Source organism: Mastigoproctus giganteus, chromosome 7 (assembly GCF_048544385.1).
Source record: "Mastigoproctus giganteus isolate SK-2022 chromosome 7, ASM4854438v1, whole genome shotgun sequence".
NCBI classification, from domain to species: domain Eukaryota; kingdom Metazoa; phylum Arthropoda; class Arachnida; order Uropygi; family Thelyphonidae; genus Mastigoproctus; species Mastigoproctus giganteus.
Window position 1 is genome coordinate 90,823,012 of NC_143581.1, and position 14,547 is coordinate 90,837,558.

The window sequence follows — 14,547 nt, forward strand, 5'->3', positions numbered from 1 at the left end:
TTTTCATGAATTTCACTGTGAGGAAATTTTCTGTGACTTCACCTTTTCTAGGAGCTGACCATATATCCTGCCATCAGGTACGATCATATCTCAAGTACATATTTTCTCCCTGAGGATGTCAGTGTCTACCTGCAAGTAAATTTTGAAGTAGCCCACTGATATGTTGGTTCTAATGTAATGGGCAAGGTCCATAGTAGGCAGCACAAAGATCTAGAGGTAGCTTTTCTGTTGGCACTTGGAGAGTTGTGGTGAAGATGGTGCAGCAGTCTTTTCATTCAGTACCCAGTCTCTCTTGGTGATTCTTGCCAAAAGGAGGAGGTTCTTTGCCCTCTCCTTAATGTACTGGACATGAGGGAGAAATGATTTATGGTTGTACTGGATAATTCCTATGTGCTTCACAGAATGGCGTTTTTTTTTTTTTTTTTTTTTTCAGTGCTGTTTTGGTAACATTTAGTTTGAAGTTGATGGATGTTTAGCTTGTCCTTCAATATCAGGGTGCTACATTAGGTGAGACAGCTTGTATAAGTTGAACCACTGAGAGTGCCAAAAGAACATTGTTGGCTTGGGACTCTAGCACTGCCCAGGTAGGACCATATACCACAGTGACAAGATTGTCAGCATAGGACAACATGAATGTGTTAAGAAAGAAATTAGCATTAGTAGAGGCATATGATGCAAGAAAGCAAGCTTATTCAGCATCAGCCAAAAAAAAAAAAAAAAAAAAACAACAACCACTACTCCCATTTCACCCCTCCGTTTGTTCGAAATACCTGTCCAGCTGAGCCTTAAATTTGTTTAGGCTATCAACTTCAACAACAAAGGATGGAAGTCTGTTCCAACAACCAACTACCCGCTGGCTAAAGGCAAACTTCCGGACATCTATCCTACATCTGTCTTTCCTCGATCTGAATTTATGCCCTCTCGGGTGATTATTCTAAGCAACAACTACCCGCTGGCTAAAGGCAAATTTCTGCACATCTATCCGACATCCGTCCTTCCTCAATTTGAATTTATGCCCTCTCAGGTGATTATTCTGAGCAAGAGGAAGAATCCCATCGGCATTGAGCATGCTCAAGCCATTCAAAGCCTTATACACCTCTATCAGATCACCTCGCCGATGCCTAGTCTCCAGGCTCTGTAATTTGCAAAACTTAAGCCTTTCTTCGTAAGAGCAACCCTTTGTTCCATTCACTAATCTTGTTGCCCTTCTCTGTACTCGTTCCAGCAGCTCTACATCCTTCTTGAAATGAGGCCTCCAGACCTGTATACAGTACTCAACGTGTGGCCTGACCAATGCCTTATACAAGGGAATAATCACATCCCTGTCCCTGCTAGACAAATTCCTGTATATCATTGACAAGACACAATGAGCTACTCTTGCAGCTCGTCTGCACTGCTCAGAGAACTTCATATCTGCCTGCACAATTACCCCCAGGTCCTTTTCATTCTCTACCACTGTCAGCGTAGTATCACAGAGTTGATACGTTGATCTGGGGTTACTGTTTCCCATATGTAGTACTTTACATTTGTCAATGTTAAACTTCATTTGCCACCTCTCAGCCCATCTGCTCAACCTTTCCAGATCCTGTTGCAGCAGCATAGTATCAGTAGTGTCCTTAACAACCCTGCCAACCTTGGTATCGTCTGCAAACTTGGACATTAAGCCTGATATACCATCATCAGTATCATTTATAAATACAGAAAACAACAATGGACCCAACACTGAACCCTGAGGAACTCCACTAATAACATTAGTCCACGTTGAGCAGTGTCCATTGATTACCACTCTCTGTCTTCTGCCACTCAACCATCCCTTTATCCATAGCAGCAATTTGCCTCCAATGCCACACTTCTCCAATTTGTGACGGAGCAATATGGCCTTAGTTGCTAATGCTCCTAAAAACCAAATAACAACAACATCTCCAATTTGTGCAGCAGTCTTCCATGCGCAACAGTATCAAAAGCCTTTCTAAGATCCAAATATATAATATCAAAGTTATTCCCTGCATCCAGTTCTTTTGTGACTACATCATAGTATCCAATCAAATTGGTCAGACAAGACCTGCCCTTAACAAAACCATGCTGTGTCTGAGCTATAACTGAATTCTTGTCCAGATGATCTTGCAGTGCTTCTTTAACCAGTGCCTCCATTAATTTTCCTTTAACCGAAGTTAAACTAACAGGTCTATAATTACTTGTGTCAGCCTTTGATCCTCCTTTGTGAATTGGGGTTACATTTGCACATCTCCAGTCCATGGGTACCTCCCCTGAGTCCAAAGAAGCTCTCATAATTATGGCTAGGGGTTTGCTTACTTCCTTTGCTGCCTCCTTTAATATAACTGGATAGATCCCATCCACCCCAGGTGCCTTTTTTATGTTTATCCTCAACAATTTCTCCTCCACTTTCCTCTCAGTTATTAGAAAATAATCTAGCTCACTGCCAATGTTTACTTCACCTACGACATTCCCCTTCCTGAATAACTCCTAATGTGTGAATGTAGATGCAAAATACTAGTTTAGATTGTTAGCCACCTGAGCTGGATCCTCAACTGTTGAACCATCAACATCCAGTGGACCAATCTGATTCATCCCTTTCCTTCTTGAGTTTAAATAGGTAAAGAACTCTTTTCTGTTTTTCTTTGCATCCTGTGCCAAGGATTTCTCATAATCTCTCTTTGCCTGCCTAATCTCCTCTGTGACTTGGTTACAGACCAACTTATATCTATCATAGGCTTCCATGTCACCCATTAATTTGTATGTATCCCATGCATTTTTCTTCTCTGCCATATGTCTCATTAGTTCATCTGACAACCATTTAGGCCTGAACCTTGAACAATATTTCTTGGTTGGTATGTAAAGCCTGGTAGCTTCCAAGATTAGTTCCTTGAATGCTTCCCATTTTGAATTTGCTGTTGGTAACATCATCAGTTGGTCCCATTGTATAGAATTTAAATACTGTCTCAGACCATCATAGTCGCCTTTACGAAAGCAGAAACCCTTCCCTTTACCTCTGATGGTAGTTACCTCCTTGAGTAAATCCCACTTCAGCACACTGTGATCACTGCCACCCAGTGGTTCCTTTATCTGCAGATTCCTAATGCATGAAGAATCACTACTGATAATCAGATCAAGAGTATTACTCCCTCTAGTTGCCTCCCGAACATGCTGGTGTAGAAAACAATCATCCAATAAATCCACAAAAGCCTTGCTAGTGTGTGAGTGACCAACCCACAAATTCCAGTCAATATCTGGGAAATTAAAATCCCCCATTATAAGACTCTCTGATTTACTGGCCCATTCTATTTCCCTGTACAGTATCTTATTATACTCATCAGAGTCATTAGGCCTATAGCACACTCCTACTCTCAATTTTGATTTACCTATGCTTATGTCACACCAAACTGACTCGACACTGCCCTGTCCATCAATGTCGACTGGCTTCACTTCCTTGGATTTTATGTGTTTTTTAACTAATAGCATAACCCCTCCTCCCCTCCTGTCTATCCTTTCTATACACATTGTACTCCCCAAATTCCAGTTGTGCATTTCTTATTTCTGTGTGACACCACGTCTCTGATATCCCAACAATATCTGCCTTTGATGTTTTGAGCAATACCTCAAATTCATCAAATTTATTTACTAAACTCCTAGCATTGGTGTACACGCAAGTATACATGCACCTGTTTCTATTCTTAGCTACCCTAACACAACTCATGTGTTTACTTGTACCGCAATGACTTCCAGCAGTCTCTGAAATATCCTGCATCTTGTTTTTCAGGCTTCTGCTCATTCCAATAGAAGCAGTGCAAGAATCTCTTTCACCTCTGCCAGTGGCTACTGTTAATCCATTAGTCTTTGTCTCCCCCCCCAAGCTAGCAGTTTTCCGACCCACCTAACACTGCCTCGATAGCATCAGCAAATATTCTTGCACCCTTTCTATTTAAGTGTATCCCATCCCTGTAGAAGCAATCTCTCCTGTTAACAAGTACATTCCAGGCTGAAAAAAATTCTACCCCTTGAGCCTTGCACAATCTTTCCAGGGCCGAATTGATCGACAAGGCTCTCATCATATACTCCCTTCTATCGTGTCTGGGCAGAATTGCAGACACTTTCAAATTCCACCCTACTTCACGGCTTTTTTTCAACAGTGACCTGTACTTGTTAAGTAATTCCGCTGGTCTCCTGCTCTTAATATCATTAGTGGCAACGTGTACAACTATATCACCTTTTGTGCCCTTAAAAGATGATATCTGCTCTGCAACGTCATCAACCTTTGCCTCTGGCAGACATACCCTGGTCCTGTTCCACCTATCCTTTTTACAAAGCATGTTCCCCGTTTCCCTGACAAAGAAATGTCAACCATTCATCCATGACTATGTTCCAGGCTGATGGTCAGTAATAGAGCCCTGAGAGTATCTCTAGTCACAGGCCTGGAAAGTTGGTGGAATTTGCAGCAGTGATCTTTCTGCAGGCAAAGTAGGCTTTTGAAGGCAGCAATGAACTTCCTTGGATCATTACGCAGAACATGCTCTGCAAACAACACTTTGCCACCAAACTTTCAAATCAATGAAAATGGTATACATGCATAGGTGGAGGGCATGGCCTTCACTTGAAGAAGAATGTGGAAGAGGGCATTCACTGTGGAGCATAACTTCTTGAATCTAAATAGGTTGCTGCATACCAGACTTTGGGTTAGCTACTCGTAGGTAAGCTGGGTGATAATGTGATGATCAAAGATTTTTTCAAAGGTTTTGTAGCAGGGCTATTGGTCTGTGTGCTTTAAGCACATCTGCAGGGCATGCTGGTCCGTTTATAATCAAGCAGTGATTAGCATATTTCCACTTAGAAGGGAAGACGCCCTTGAGGCACCAAGTGTTGAACAAGTCCATCAATAGATGTGGTGCCAGCATCTGGTGCTCCTTCACGGCTCACTCTCAATGAAATTGTTGAATGGTGCTTTTTTGTGCTTAATCTGTTTTGATATTACACTTTGTGCCCTTAAAAGATTATATCTGCTCTACAATGTCATCAGATTTTGTCTCTTGCAGATGTATCCTGCTCCACCTACCCTTTTTGTACAATATATTTCCCATTTCCCAGATAATGGGGTCACCATCAACAACTAGTTTCTGTGGGAACAGCACATTCTGCCTTGGGGGTTGCTGCTGTGTTGCCTGATGATAAAGTGCAAGCTCTGATGTTGATGTGGGCAGCTGAGAGCTTGATGGGCCCCAAGTTTAATTCCTTCAAGGGCATAGACCTTGTTCTTCAAGCTGTCGTAAAGGGCGATAACAGTGCTGCATTGGCACCTAATATCCTCACACTCTTTACATTAAGCACATGACATCCCCCTTGTCAAAATCATGTCCCTTTTCTGATAGCTCTCAAGCATCCAAGAAGTCATACATCTTATAAGGCAGTGATTTGGAGGACAACTGCCCCCCCCCCATTGTCAGAGCCACAGCACCCCAATGGGTTGACACTGCTTTGCTGCTCTGGTCTGAGGCATGATTTTCATTCAAATTTAGTATAATTAAAAATACTTCACTGAACAAATATATCTAATGCAGTAATTACACTATATACTGGCTGTGCTATGAAGTTTACATTAGTAATTATATATAATTAAAATTCAAACGTTCTTGTCGATATTGAACATTCTTGTTGTGGTATAAATAGTGGCAATTAATACAAGAAAGCAAGCTTATGGAGAATCAGCCAAAAGGGGAGTGGGAAAGCCTCTCACATTCCCTATCCATCCCCCTCTAATAATTTGTTTAATTGCTTAATCCTTCTTTAAATTTATTTAAACTGCTCACTTCTAGAATACAAGATGGAAATTTGTGATAACAGTCAATTATTCTCTGGCTGAAGGCAAACTGTTGCACATCTATCCTGCAACTATCTTTTTTCAGTTTAAATTTATGCCACCTTGTATGTTGTCTGAGCAAGAGTAAGGGACCATTATAATTTAGTTTACTCAATCTGTTCAAAGCTTCAAACCTCGGTGAGGTGTTTGAAGCTATTTGCATGTGCTCCGAATTCTAGGCACTGAAATTTGCAAGTCTTGTCTTCCTTGGTAAGTGTACCCTCTGACTAACCTTGTTACTCTTCTCTGTACTTGTTCCAATAGTCCACAACATTTTTTGAAATGAAGCATCCAGACCTGTATGCAGTGCTGAAAGTGCAGCCTAACCCTTGCCTTATACAACAAGATAATCACTTCCTTGTCTCTGCTGGCAGAATTCCAGTATATTATTGACAGAGCCCTATGAGTTGCCCCAGCAACCCTGTTTTCTGTGTTCAGAGAACTTCATGTCTGGCAGTGCAATTACTCCAGGTCCTTTTTTCTCCCCCACTGCCTCAAGAGTGGTACCACCCAATTACATATGTTATTAGTAGTGTTATCATATGTTATTTCTGTGTGGTTACTTCTGCTCATATGCAGAAAATTGCATTTATCAGTGTTAATTCTCTAATTGCCACTTCTCAGGCCATCTGTCCAATTTTAAATGCTTGGAGATGCCTGCACATTTTTGAATATTTTTCCTATTATTTCATTTAACTATTTTTAACAGTTTCACCAGTGTTCAGTTTTGTGTTAGTGTAGTCTTGTATGTATTGAAGTTGGAAATTTATATGTTGCATCCTGATGTGCACATTGTAAAAGGTCAGTTAGTGCCTTAAGAGTAATGTATATATAAAAAGAAAGCATTGATTTGTTAGCCCATTTTAGAATGAGAGTTGAAGTTCCGTCCTTGCAAAGAATTAAATCTAGGCAAATGATTAGTATACATCACATATGCCATGGTTATGAGTTTTATCCCACAGGTTAATTGGCTCAGACAGACATTTAATGCTAAGCTTGATAAAAAAAAAAAAAAAATTAAGTTTTTAAAGTGGGTATTGTGTCAGGAATAAATATGTATTTGTAACATCATAGTTTCTTTTTTAAATTCTTAAGTCAAGTGTCAAGTTTTATTTCATACTGTGGGGAAGGAAACTGAAGGGCTGTCTTTAAGTGGTAGAACCATTTTTTGGTATAATCTTAGTTAATGCTTGAATAAGGCAGGCTGCTCAAAACAGGCTGCTTTTTTTTTCTGCTATTAAAAGTAAGGAAATTCTATTTTTTTTTTTTTTTTTTTTTTTTTGAAATCGAGCCTGGTTGAATATAAATATTTGTTTTGCTGTTCATATTTTGCTAATTGTTTTTAGTTCTCTTTCTTAAGATAAGCTTGATATATAAAACGACATCATAAGAGATTTACACTTATTTGAAATATATTTTATTTTATGTTGTGAAATTTGCTTTGACTTTTTTTTCCCCCTTATTACAGATCTTTAAAAGAGTTTGAAAAATTTTATCCTTATTGAGTATTGCATTCATGATTAGTCATGAGTTTACTGGATCTTTCTTCTGCTGAATTTGAAAAGTAAGGTTCCGTTTATTTCTTGTTTACATGTATTTAAATTACTTTGTTTATTGTGTGCATGATTTGTGTAATACACACCCTATTTATTTATCTTCTTTGAAAAGAGCAAGAAAGATTGAATTTCTTAGCAGAATTTTTTCATATGCTTATAACTGCAAAAATAACTTTTCTTCTTGAACTGACTCTCTAAGAAGTTTTTCCAAATGTAAAGGAACACGTGTTGATGGCACTTTATTGATATATAAAAAATACATGCATAAATTTATATTTAGTAATGAGTTCTATTAATTTTGCAAGACCATAAAGTTACTAATTTGTATACATCAGTTTATGTAAATCTTTACCCCTATGATACCCCCAGCCTTTCTTACATTTTTGCAGTTCTGTATACAGGATGTGTTCTTTATTTTATGATAGAATTGAAGAATTATTAAAAGCAGTTAAAAACGACTTGTATGAAAAAAAAGGACTTCAGTGCCTTTTTGCTGATCATTAAGGATGCATGTTTGTATACTTAGAGGTAGTTCATTTGCAAAATTCACTCAAAGATTCTGGGAATAGCAAGCTGTCAGTTTTCAAGATTGATGATAGAGAGACAACCCCTACCCCCTTTATTTAACATATTCCTACTCACCATCCTAACAGTTTTTTTTCTGTTTTTCTCACAAAAAAAAAAAAAAAAAAACAGTAAAAAACTGGTTTTGCCATTAAATTCAGAGTTTTTAAAACAGTTTCTGTCATTAAATTTATCCCCATCTATTATGTAGCCATCCTTTTTTAGTTGCACTTTGTCCACCTTGTGCACAATGTTTGAGAAAGTCTGAATACCATTATCATTAAGTTTGCTTGATCCCTTTAGAGCAACGGTTCTTAAACTGTGCTGTGATCCCCCAGAGGGATTGTGAAAAAGATTCTGGGGGTTGCAGCAAACATTGATAAATGTGAGTAAATTAAAAAATGTATTATAGAACTATCGAAATTATTATACTCTACAACCTTTCATTCTATATTTGTTTAGTTTATTACAGAAATAAAGCAGGCTGGCCATATAAAAAAACTTAACTTAACTAGTACTGCTAGGGGTCGCTAATAATTTTATCTTATGAAAAGGGATTGCAGATAAAAAAAAAAAAAAAAAGTTTAAGAACTGTGCTTTAACACCTTAAACACTTCAGTCAGGTTTATTCAGAGGTGTCTAGTTTTGAAGTGCTGCAATTTGCAGATTTGAAATCTTTTGTGGTAAGAGTGCTCCTTCGTGTTCTTGACTAATCTCTGTACCCTTCCCTGAACCCTTTCCAAGAACTGCACATCATTTCTTAAATTGAGGCTTCCAGACCTGTATGCAGTACTCAAGATGTGGTCTAAGTATTGCCTTATACAATGGGATAATCATCTCCTTGTTCCTGATGAGTGCACGTGTAGTGTGTAAACAAGTGATTTGTATGCTCTTCAACTTTTAAAAAATTTATATAGTTTCTTCCCGCTTATCAAATCTAAACTAATACTAATAGATGCCTCATTGGATGTTTTTCTCGTCCTTCAACTTATATTATGCAGATTGTCATCAGGTAACCTTCTTATTTGAAAAATTTCCTATATGATATGTATACATATTATGATACTCTGTTGCTGCAGTGTGACACAAGTGGTACACCAAAAAAGTGAAGTAGTGATGGTATTAATTCAACAGTGGTCAAGTATAATGCCAAAAGAATCTTTTTTGCACAAATTTTTAGTTCAAGGTTAATGACTGAAACTTTGCCTTCCTAAGACAGTTTTACTAGTGGTTTCTAAAGTGGAATTATGTTTTTCAGAGTCAGGATCTCTTCTCACACAATTGTATATTGTGTGAGAACAGTTGTTAGAATTTTTGTTTGAATTTTAAAAAATTGCTATGGAATTTAATGTTGAAAAATGATAAAAATAGTAAAAAAAGATGAATAAATAAATATGCACATAGTGTATTTTATTCGTATTTATTATTTTTTTTACCATTGTAAACGTAAACATTTTTTTAAAATTCAAACAAATATAGCTCCATGACTGTTAAAGCATATATGTTTGTATTAACTCTTTCATTATTTTTAGATCTTGGATTGATCCTGAAAGTACAGCCCACATATTTTGTAATACCTGTAATATACGCATGTTGAGTGGCATCTGTAATATACAATTATTGACAGCAAACTGACTTTACTCCAGTCGTTAATGCTCTCTGTCTTTGTTGACATTGACGCATCATGTGGAATCAAACTGTTAGAAGTGCACTTCACATTTCATGCAGCAGGCACTCCAATTATTGACAGACTGGCATCAAGTTGCATGAGTTTTTTGATTTTCATTTCACTCACCAACAGGTTTAAAGAGTGTGTTTTCATTTTAAAAATTAATTAAAAATGTTTTTAATATAAAAAATTGACTTTTCACAGTTATGTTCAGAAAAGATTGAAAATAAATGTGGCATCAAAAAAAAAGTCAACAGTTGTGATTATTTTAAAAAAGCACTGGGGTCACTGAGATCCCATGCAATTTGATTCCAAACAATCCTTTTTGTGATGGCTGATGAGTTAAATGAAAAATAAAGTTTAATTAAATGAGTAATAAAAGTATTCTTACTTTATGTATTTTAGTTATCTGTTTCTCTGTGTGTGTGTGTGTGTGTGTGTGTGTGTGTGTGTGTGTGTGTGTGTGTGTGTGTGTGTGTGTGTGTGTGTGTGTGTGTGTGTGTGTGTGTGTGTGATCATTTAACCCTAAAACTCCAAGCTAAAATTATCTACGTCTATTCCCAAGTGGGGAACTTTTTTTGCCTGCACATGTTTTTGGCACTCTATTTTCGCAAAAATGTTTTTTAAAAATTTTTTATTAAATTTTTTTTTAAAAATTCCATTAAAAATAACTTTAAAACAAGTTGTTGCAAAGAAAATTACCTTTATTGTTGATTATTTGGTATATTAAAATGCAGGCATTATAATTATAAAGAAAAAACACAGTATAATTACTTCATGAAACACAACTTATAGTAACATTGTTTAGTTGAAACATATTTTACAGAAATAAACTATTTTAGTCATCTGAGGACTGATCGTAACAGTTATTGCACAAAATGTTAGTTTCAGTGTGGTTTTTACAAACATTTTTTCCACAATGTTTGCATTGTTCCAACAATGGTTAGTCCGTAATTTTGGTATAACTCTTCTGTTAAATCAACCGATGTGTAATAATGATCTAATGATACATTTCAGCCACTCCCCTTGATACACTCTACAAGGAATTTCATAACTTCTTTTGGACCATGCTGTTCGTGACTTCGCTCATCTATTCCTGCATACATTTCTGTTTTAGAAACATAGTGAGTTTTTTCATCTTTAAGCATGCATGTGAGCATTCCATATTAACCAGCCGACCGGGCTAGCCGAGTGGGTAAAGTACCTGCCCGGCAACCCAAAGGTCGCGGGTTCGATTCCCGCCTCGGGCTTGGATCAAAGTACTGCAAAAACCTTGGGAGGTGCAATATGGCCACAGAAGCCGATGCGCCAATAACTACCAAATCAAATCAAAATCAACCATATTAACCAGGTTTTTCTTTAGGAAAAGCTTTAAAGGGGCATCTTCCTCTGTATAGTGACAGCATTTTGTTGATTATTGTGTGGAAACTAGGAGTATAATATTTTGTAAAAATAGCATCTCCAATATTGCTTTTGGTTAACCTAATCATGCATGAGAATCATTCTTTTGCAACCCTGGACTGCCTGAGTACCACTGTATTCCCCTTCTTCGGCGCCTCCGTAGCCAGGTGGGAAGGAGCAGCAGTGCGTAGCACACGCTTCTTGATTAGACCGGGGTTCGAGCCCGTCACCACCAAATACGGATGATGCGGAAAGGTCAGGAAATGGCCACCGCATATGCCGGAGCAATATGGCCTAAGCTGCTAATGCTCCTAAAAACCAAAAACAACAACATCCCCTTCTTCCAATTAATTTTTACTGTTCTTACACCCTTTATTTTTTATTTCTCATGTGCTATTAGGTTAACCAAAAGCAACATTCGAGATGCTATTCTTCTGCTATTTCTCATTTTTTCGTATCAAACAAAGTTTAGAGACTTTTTTTTTCTCTACTTTGTCAGTTTTATATGTCTCCCCTATACTGGGTTGTTTATGCTTCATTTGTTTAATTGCTTATTCTCTACTACATGGGTAACTTTGACCTATTTACATCTTCTTCCCTTTCCACACTTGGTTACTTCAGCATGTGAAGATGAATTGTCACATGAATTAGTGAGGCTAGTGGCAGAGAAAAAAAATGCATGGGATGCATATAAATTATCAGGCGACACAGAAGCCTATGGAAGATACAAACAAGTTTGTAATCAAGTCACAAAGGAGGTTAGGCAGGCCAAGGCAGATAACCAGAAAACCTTGTTAAAGAATGCAAAGAAAAATAGCAAAAGTTATTTACTTATGTAAACTCTACAAGGAAAAGGATGAATCAGATTGGTCTGCTTAACATAGATGGTTTGATGATCACGCTCAGGTAGCTGATAAACTGAATGAGTATTTTGCATCTACATTCACACATGAGAAGTTATTAAAGGAGGGGAGTGCCAGAAGTTTATCAAACTCTAACAGGGAGCTAAGTGATTTTGTAATAACTGAGAGCAAAGTGGAGGAGAAATTAGCATTAGTAGAGGCATATGATGCAAGAAAGCAAGCTTATGCAGCATCAGCCAAAAAAAAAAAAGAAAACCTTCCATTTCACCCCTCCGTTTGTTCAAAATACCTGTCCAGCTGAGCCTTAAATTTATTTAGGCTATCAACTTCCACAACAAGGGATGGAAGTCTGTTCCACCAACCAACTACCCGCTGGCTAAAGGCAAATTTCTGCACATCTATCCTACATCTGTCTTTCCTCAATTTGAATTTATGCCCTCTCAGGTGATTATTCTGAGCAAGAGGCAGTATCCCATCAGCATTGAGCATGCTCAAACCATTCAAGGCTTTGTACACCTCTAGCAGTTCACCTCGCCGGTGCCTAGTTTCCAGACACTGTAATTTGCAAAACTTAAGCCTTTCTTTGTAAGAGCAACCCTTCGTTCCGTTCACTAACCTTGTTGCCCTTCTCTGTACTCATTCCAGCAGCTCTACATCCTTCTTGAAATGAGGCTTCCAGACCTGTATACAGTACTCACGGTACGGCCTGACCAATTGCCTTATACAAGGGAATAATCACCTCCCTATCCCTGCTAGAAAAATTCCTGTATATCATTGATAAGACAACATGAGCTACTTTTGCAGCCCGTCTGCACTGCTCAGAGAACTTCATATCTGCCTGCACAATTACCCCCAGGTCCTTTTCATTCTCTACCACTGTCAGCGTAGTACCATAGAGTTGATACATTGCTCTGGGGTTCCTGTTTCCCATATGTAGTATTTACATTTGTCAATGTTAAATTTCATTGCCACCTCTCAGCCCATCTGCTCAACCTTTCCAGATCCTGTTGCAGCAGCATAGCGTCAGTAGCAGCCTTAACAATCCTACCAACCTTTGTATTGTATGCAAACTTGGACATTAAGCTTGATATACTATCATCAATATTATTTATAAATACAGAAAACAACAATGGACCCAACACTGAACCCTGAGGGACTCCACTAATAACATTAGTCCACGATGAGCAGTATCTATTAATTACCACTCTGTCTTCTGCCACTCAACCATCCCTTTATCCATAGCAACAATTTGCCACCAATGCCACACTGCTCCAATTTGTGCAGCATTCTTCCATGTGCAAGGGTATCAAAAGCCTTTCTAAGATCCAAACCATGGATCTTAGAAACCATGTCCCTCAGGGTTCAGTGTTGGGTCCATTGTTGTTTTCTGTATTTTTAACAAAACCATGCTGTGTCTGAGCTATAACTGATTTCTTGTCTAGATGATCCTGCAGTGCTTCTTTAACCAGTGCTTCCATTAATTTTCCTGGAACAGAAGTTAAACTCACAGGTTTATAATTACTTGTGTCAGCCTTTGATCCTCCTTTGTGAATTGGGGTTACATTTGCACATCTCCAGTCTGTGGGTACCTCCCTTGAGTCCAAGGAAGCTCTCATAATTATGGCTAACGGATTGCTTTCTTCCTTTGCTGCCTCCTTTAATATAACTGGATAAATCCCATCCACCCCAGGTGCCTTTCTTGTATTTATCTTCAAGAATTTCTCCTCCACTTTACTCTCAATTATTACAAGATCATCTAGCTCACTGCCAGTGTTTACTTCCTCTATGGCATTCCCCTTCCTGAATAACTCCTAATGTGTCAATGTAGATGCAAAATATTGATTTAGTTTGTTAGCTACCTGAGCAGGATCATGAACAGTTTACCCATCGATATCAAGTGGACTAATCTGATTCATCCCCTTCCTTCTAGAGTTTACATAAGTAAAGAACTCCTTGCTGTTTTTCTTTGCATCCCTTTTCAAAGATTTCTCGTAATCTGCCTCTCGCCTGCCTAACCTCCTTTGTAACTTCGTTAGAGATCAACTTATATCTATCATAGGCTTCTGTGTCAGATGTTAATTTATATGTATCCCATGCATTTTTTTCTTCTCTGCCATATGTCTCATTAGTTCATCTGACATCCATTTAGGCTTAAATCTTGAACAATATTTCTTAGTTGGTATGAGAACCCTAGTAGCTTCCAAGATTAATTTGAATGCTTCTCATTTTGAATTTGCTGTTGGTAACATCTTCAGTTGGTCCCACCGTATAGAATTTAAATACTGTCTCCGACCATTGTAGTCACCTTTATGAAAGCAAAAACCCTTCCCTTTACTCTTGATAGTAATTACCTCTTTGATTAAATCTCACTTCAGTACACTGTGATCACTGCCACCTAGTGGTTCCTGTATCTGCAGATTCTTAATGCATGAAGAATCACTACTGATAATCAAATCAAGAGTATTGCTCCCTCTAGTTGCCTCCCGAACATGCTGATTTAGAAAACAATCTTGCAATAAATCTACAAAAGCCTTGCTAGTGTGTGAGTGACCAACCCACAAATTCCAGTCAATATCTGGGAAATTAAAATCCCCCATTATAAGATTCTCTGATTTACTGGCCTAC

General features: G+C 38.0%; 1 protein-coding gene across 1 annotated transcript in view; it reads left to right on the plus strand.

Annotated features, from left to right (window-relative positions):
• Positions 1 to 14,547, plus strand: part of LOC150083067 (hexosaminidase D-like) — a 208,111-nt gene that overhangs the window by 11,157 nt on the left and 182,407 nt on the right. Inside the window, exon 2 of the mRNA XM_090378382.1 lies at positions 7,338 to 7,433. Coding sequence (XP_090234508.1) covers positions 7,396 to 7,433 — 38 coding nt within the window. The 5' untranslated portion in view covers positions 7,338 to 7,395. The remainder of the gene's footprint in view (positions 1 to 7,337; positions 7,434 to 14,547) is intronic.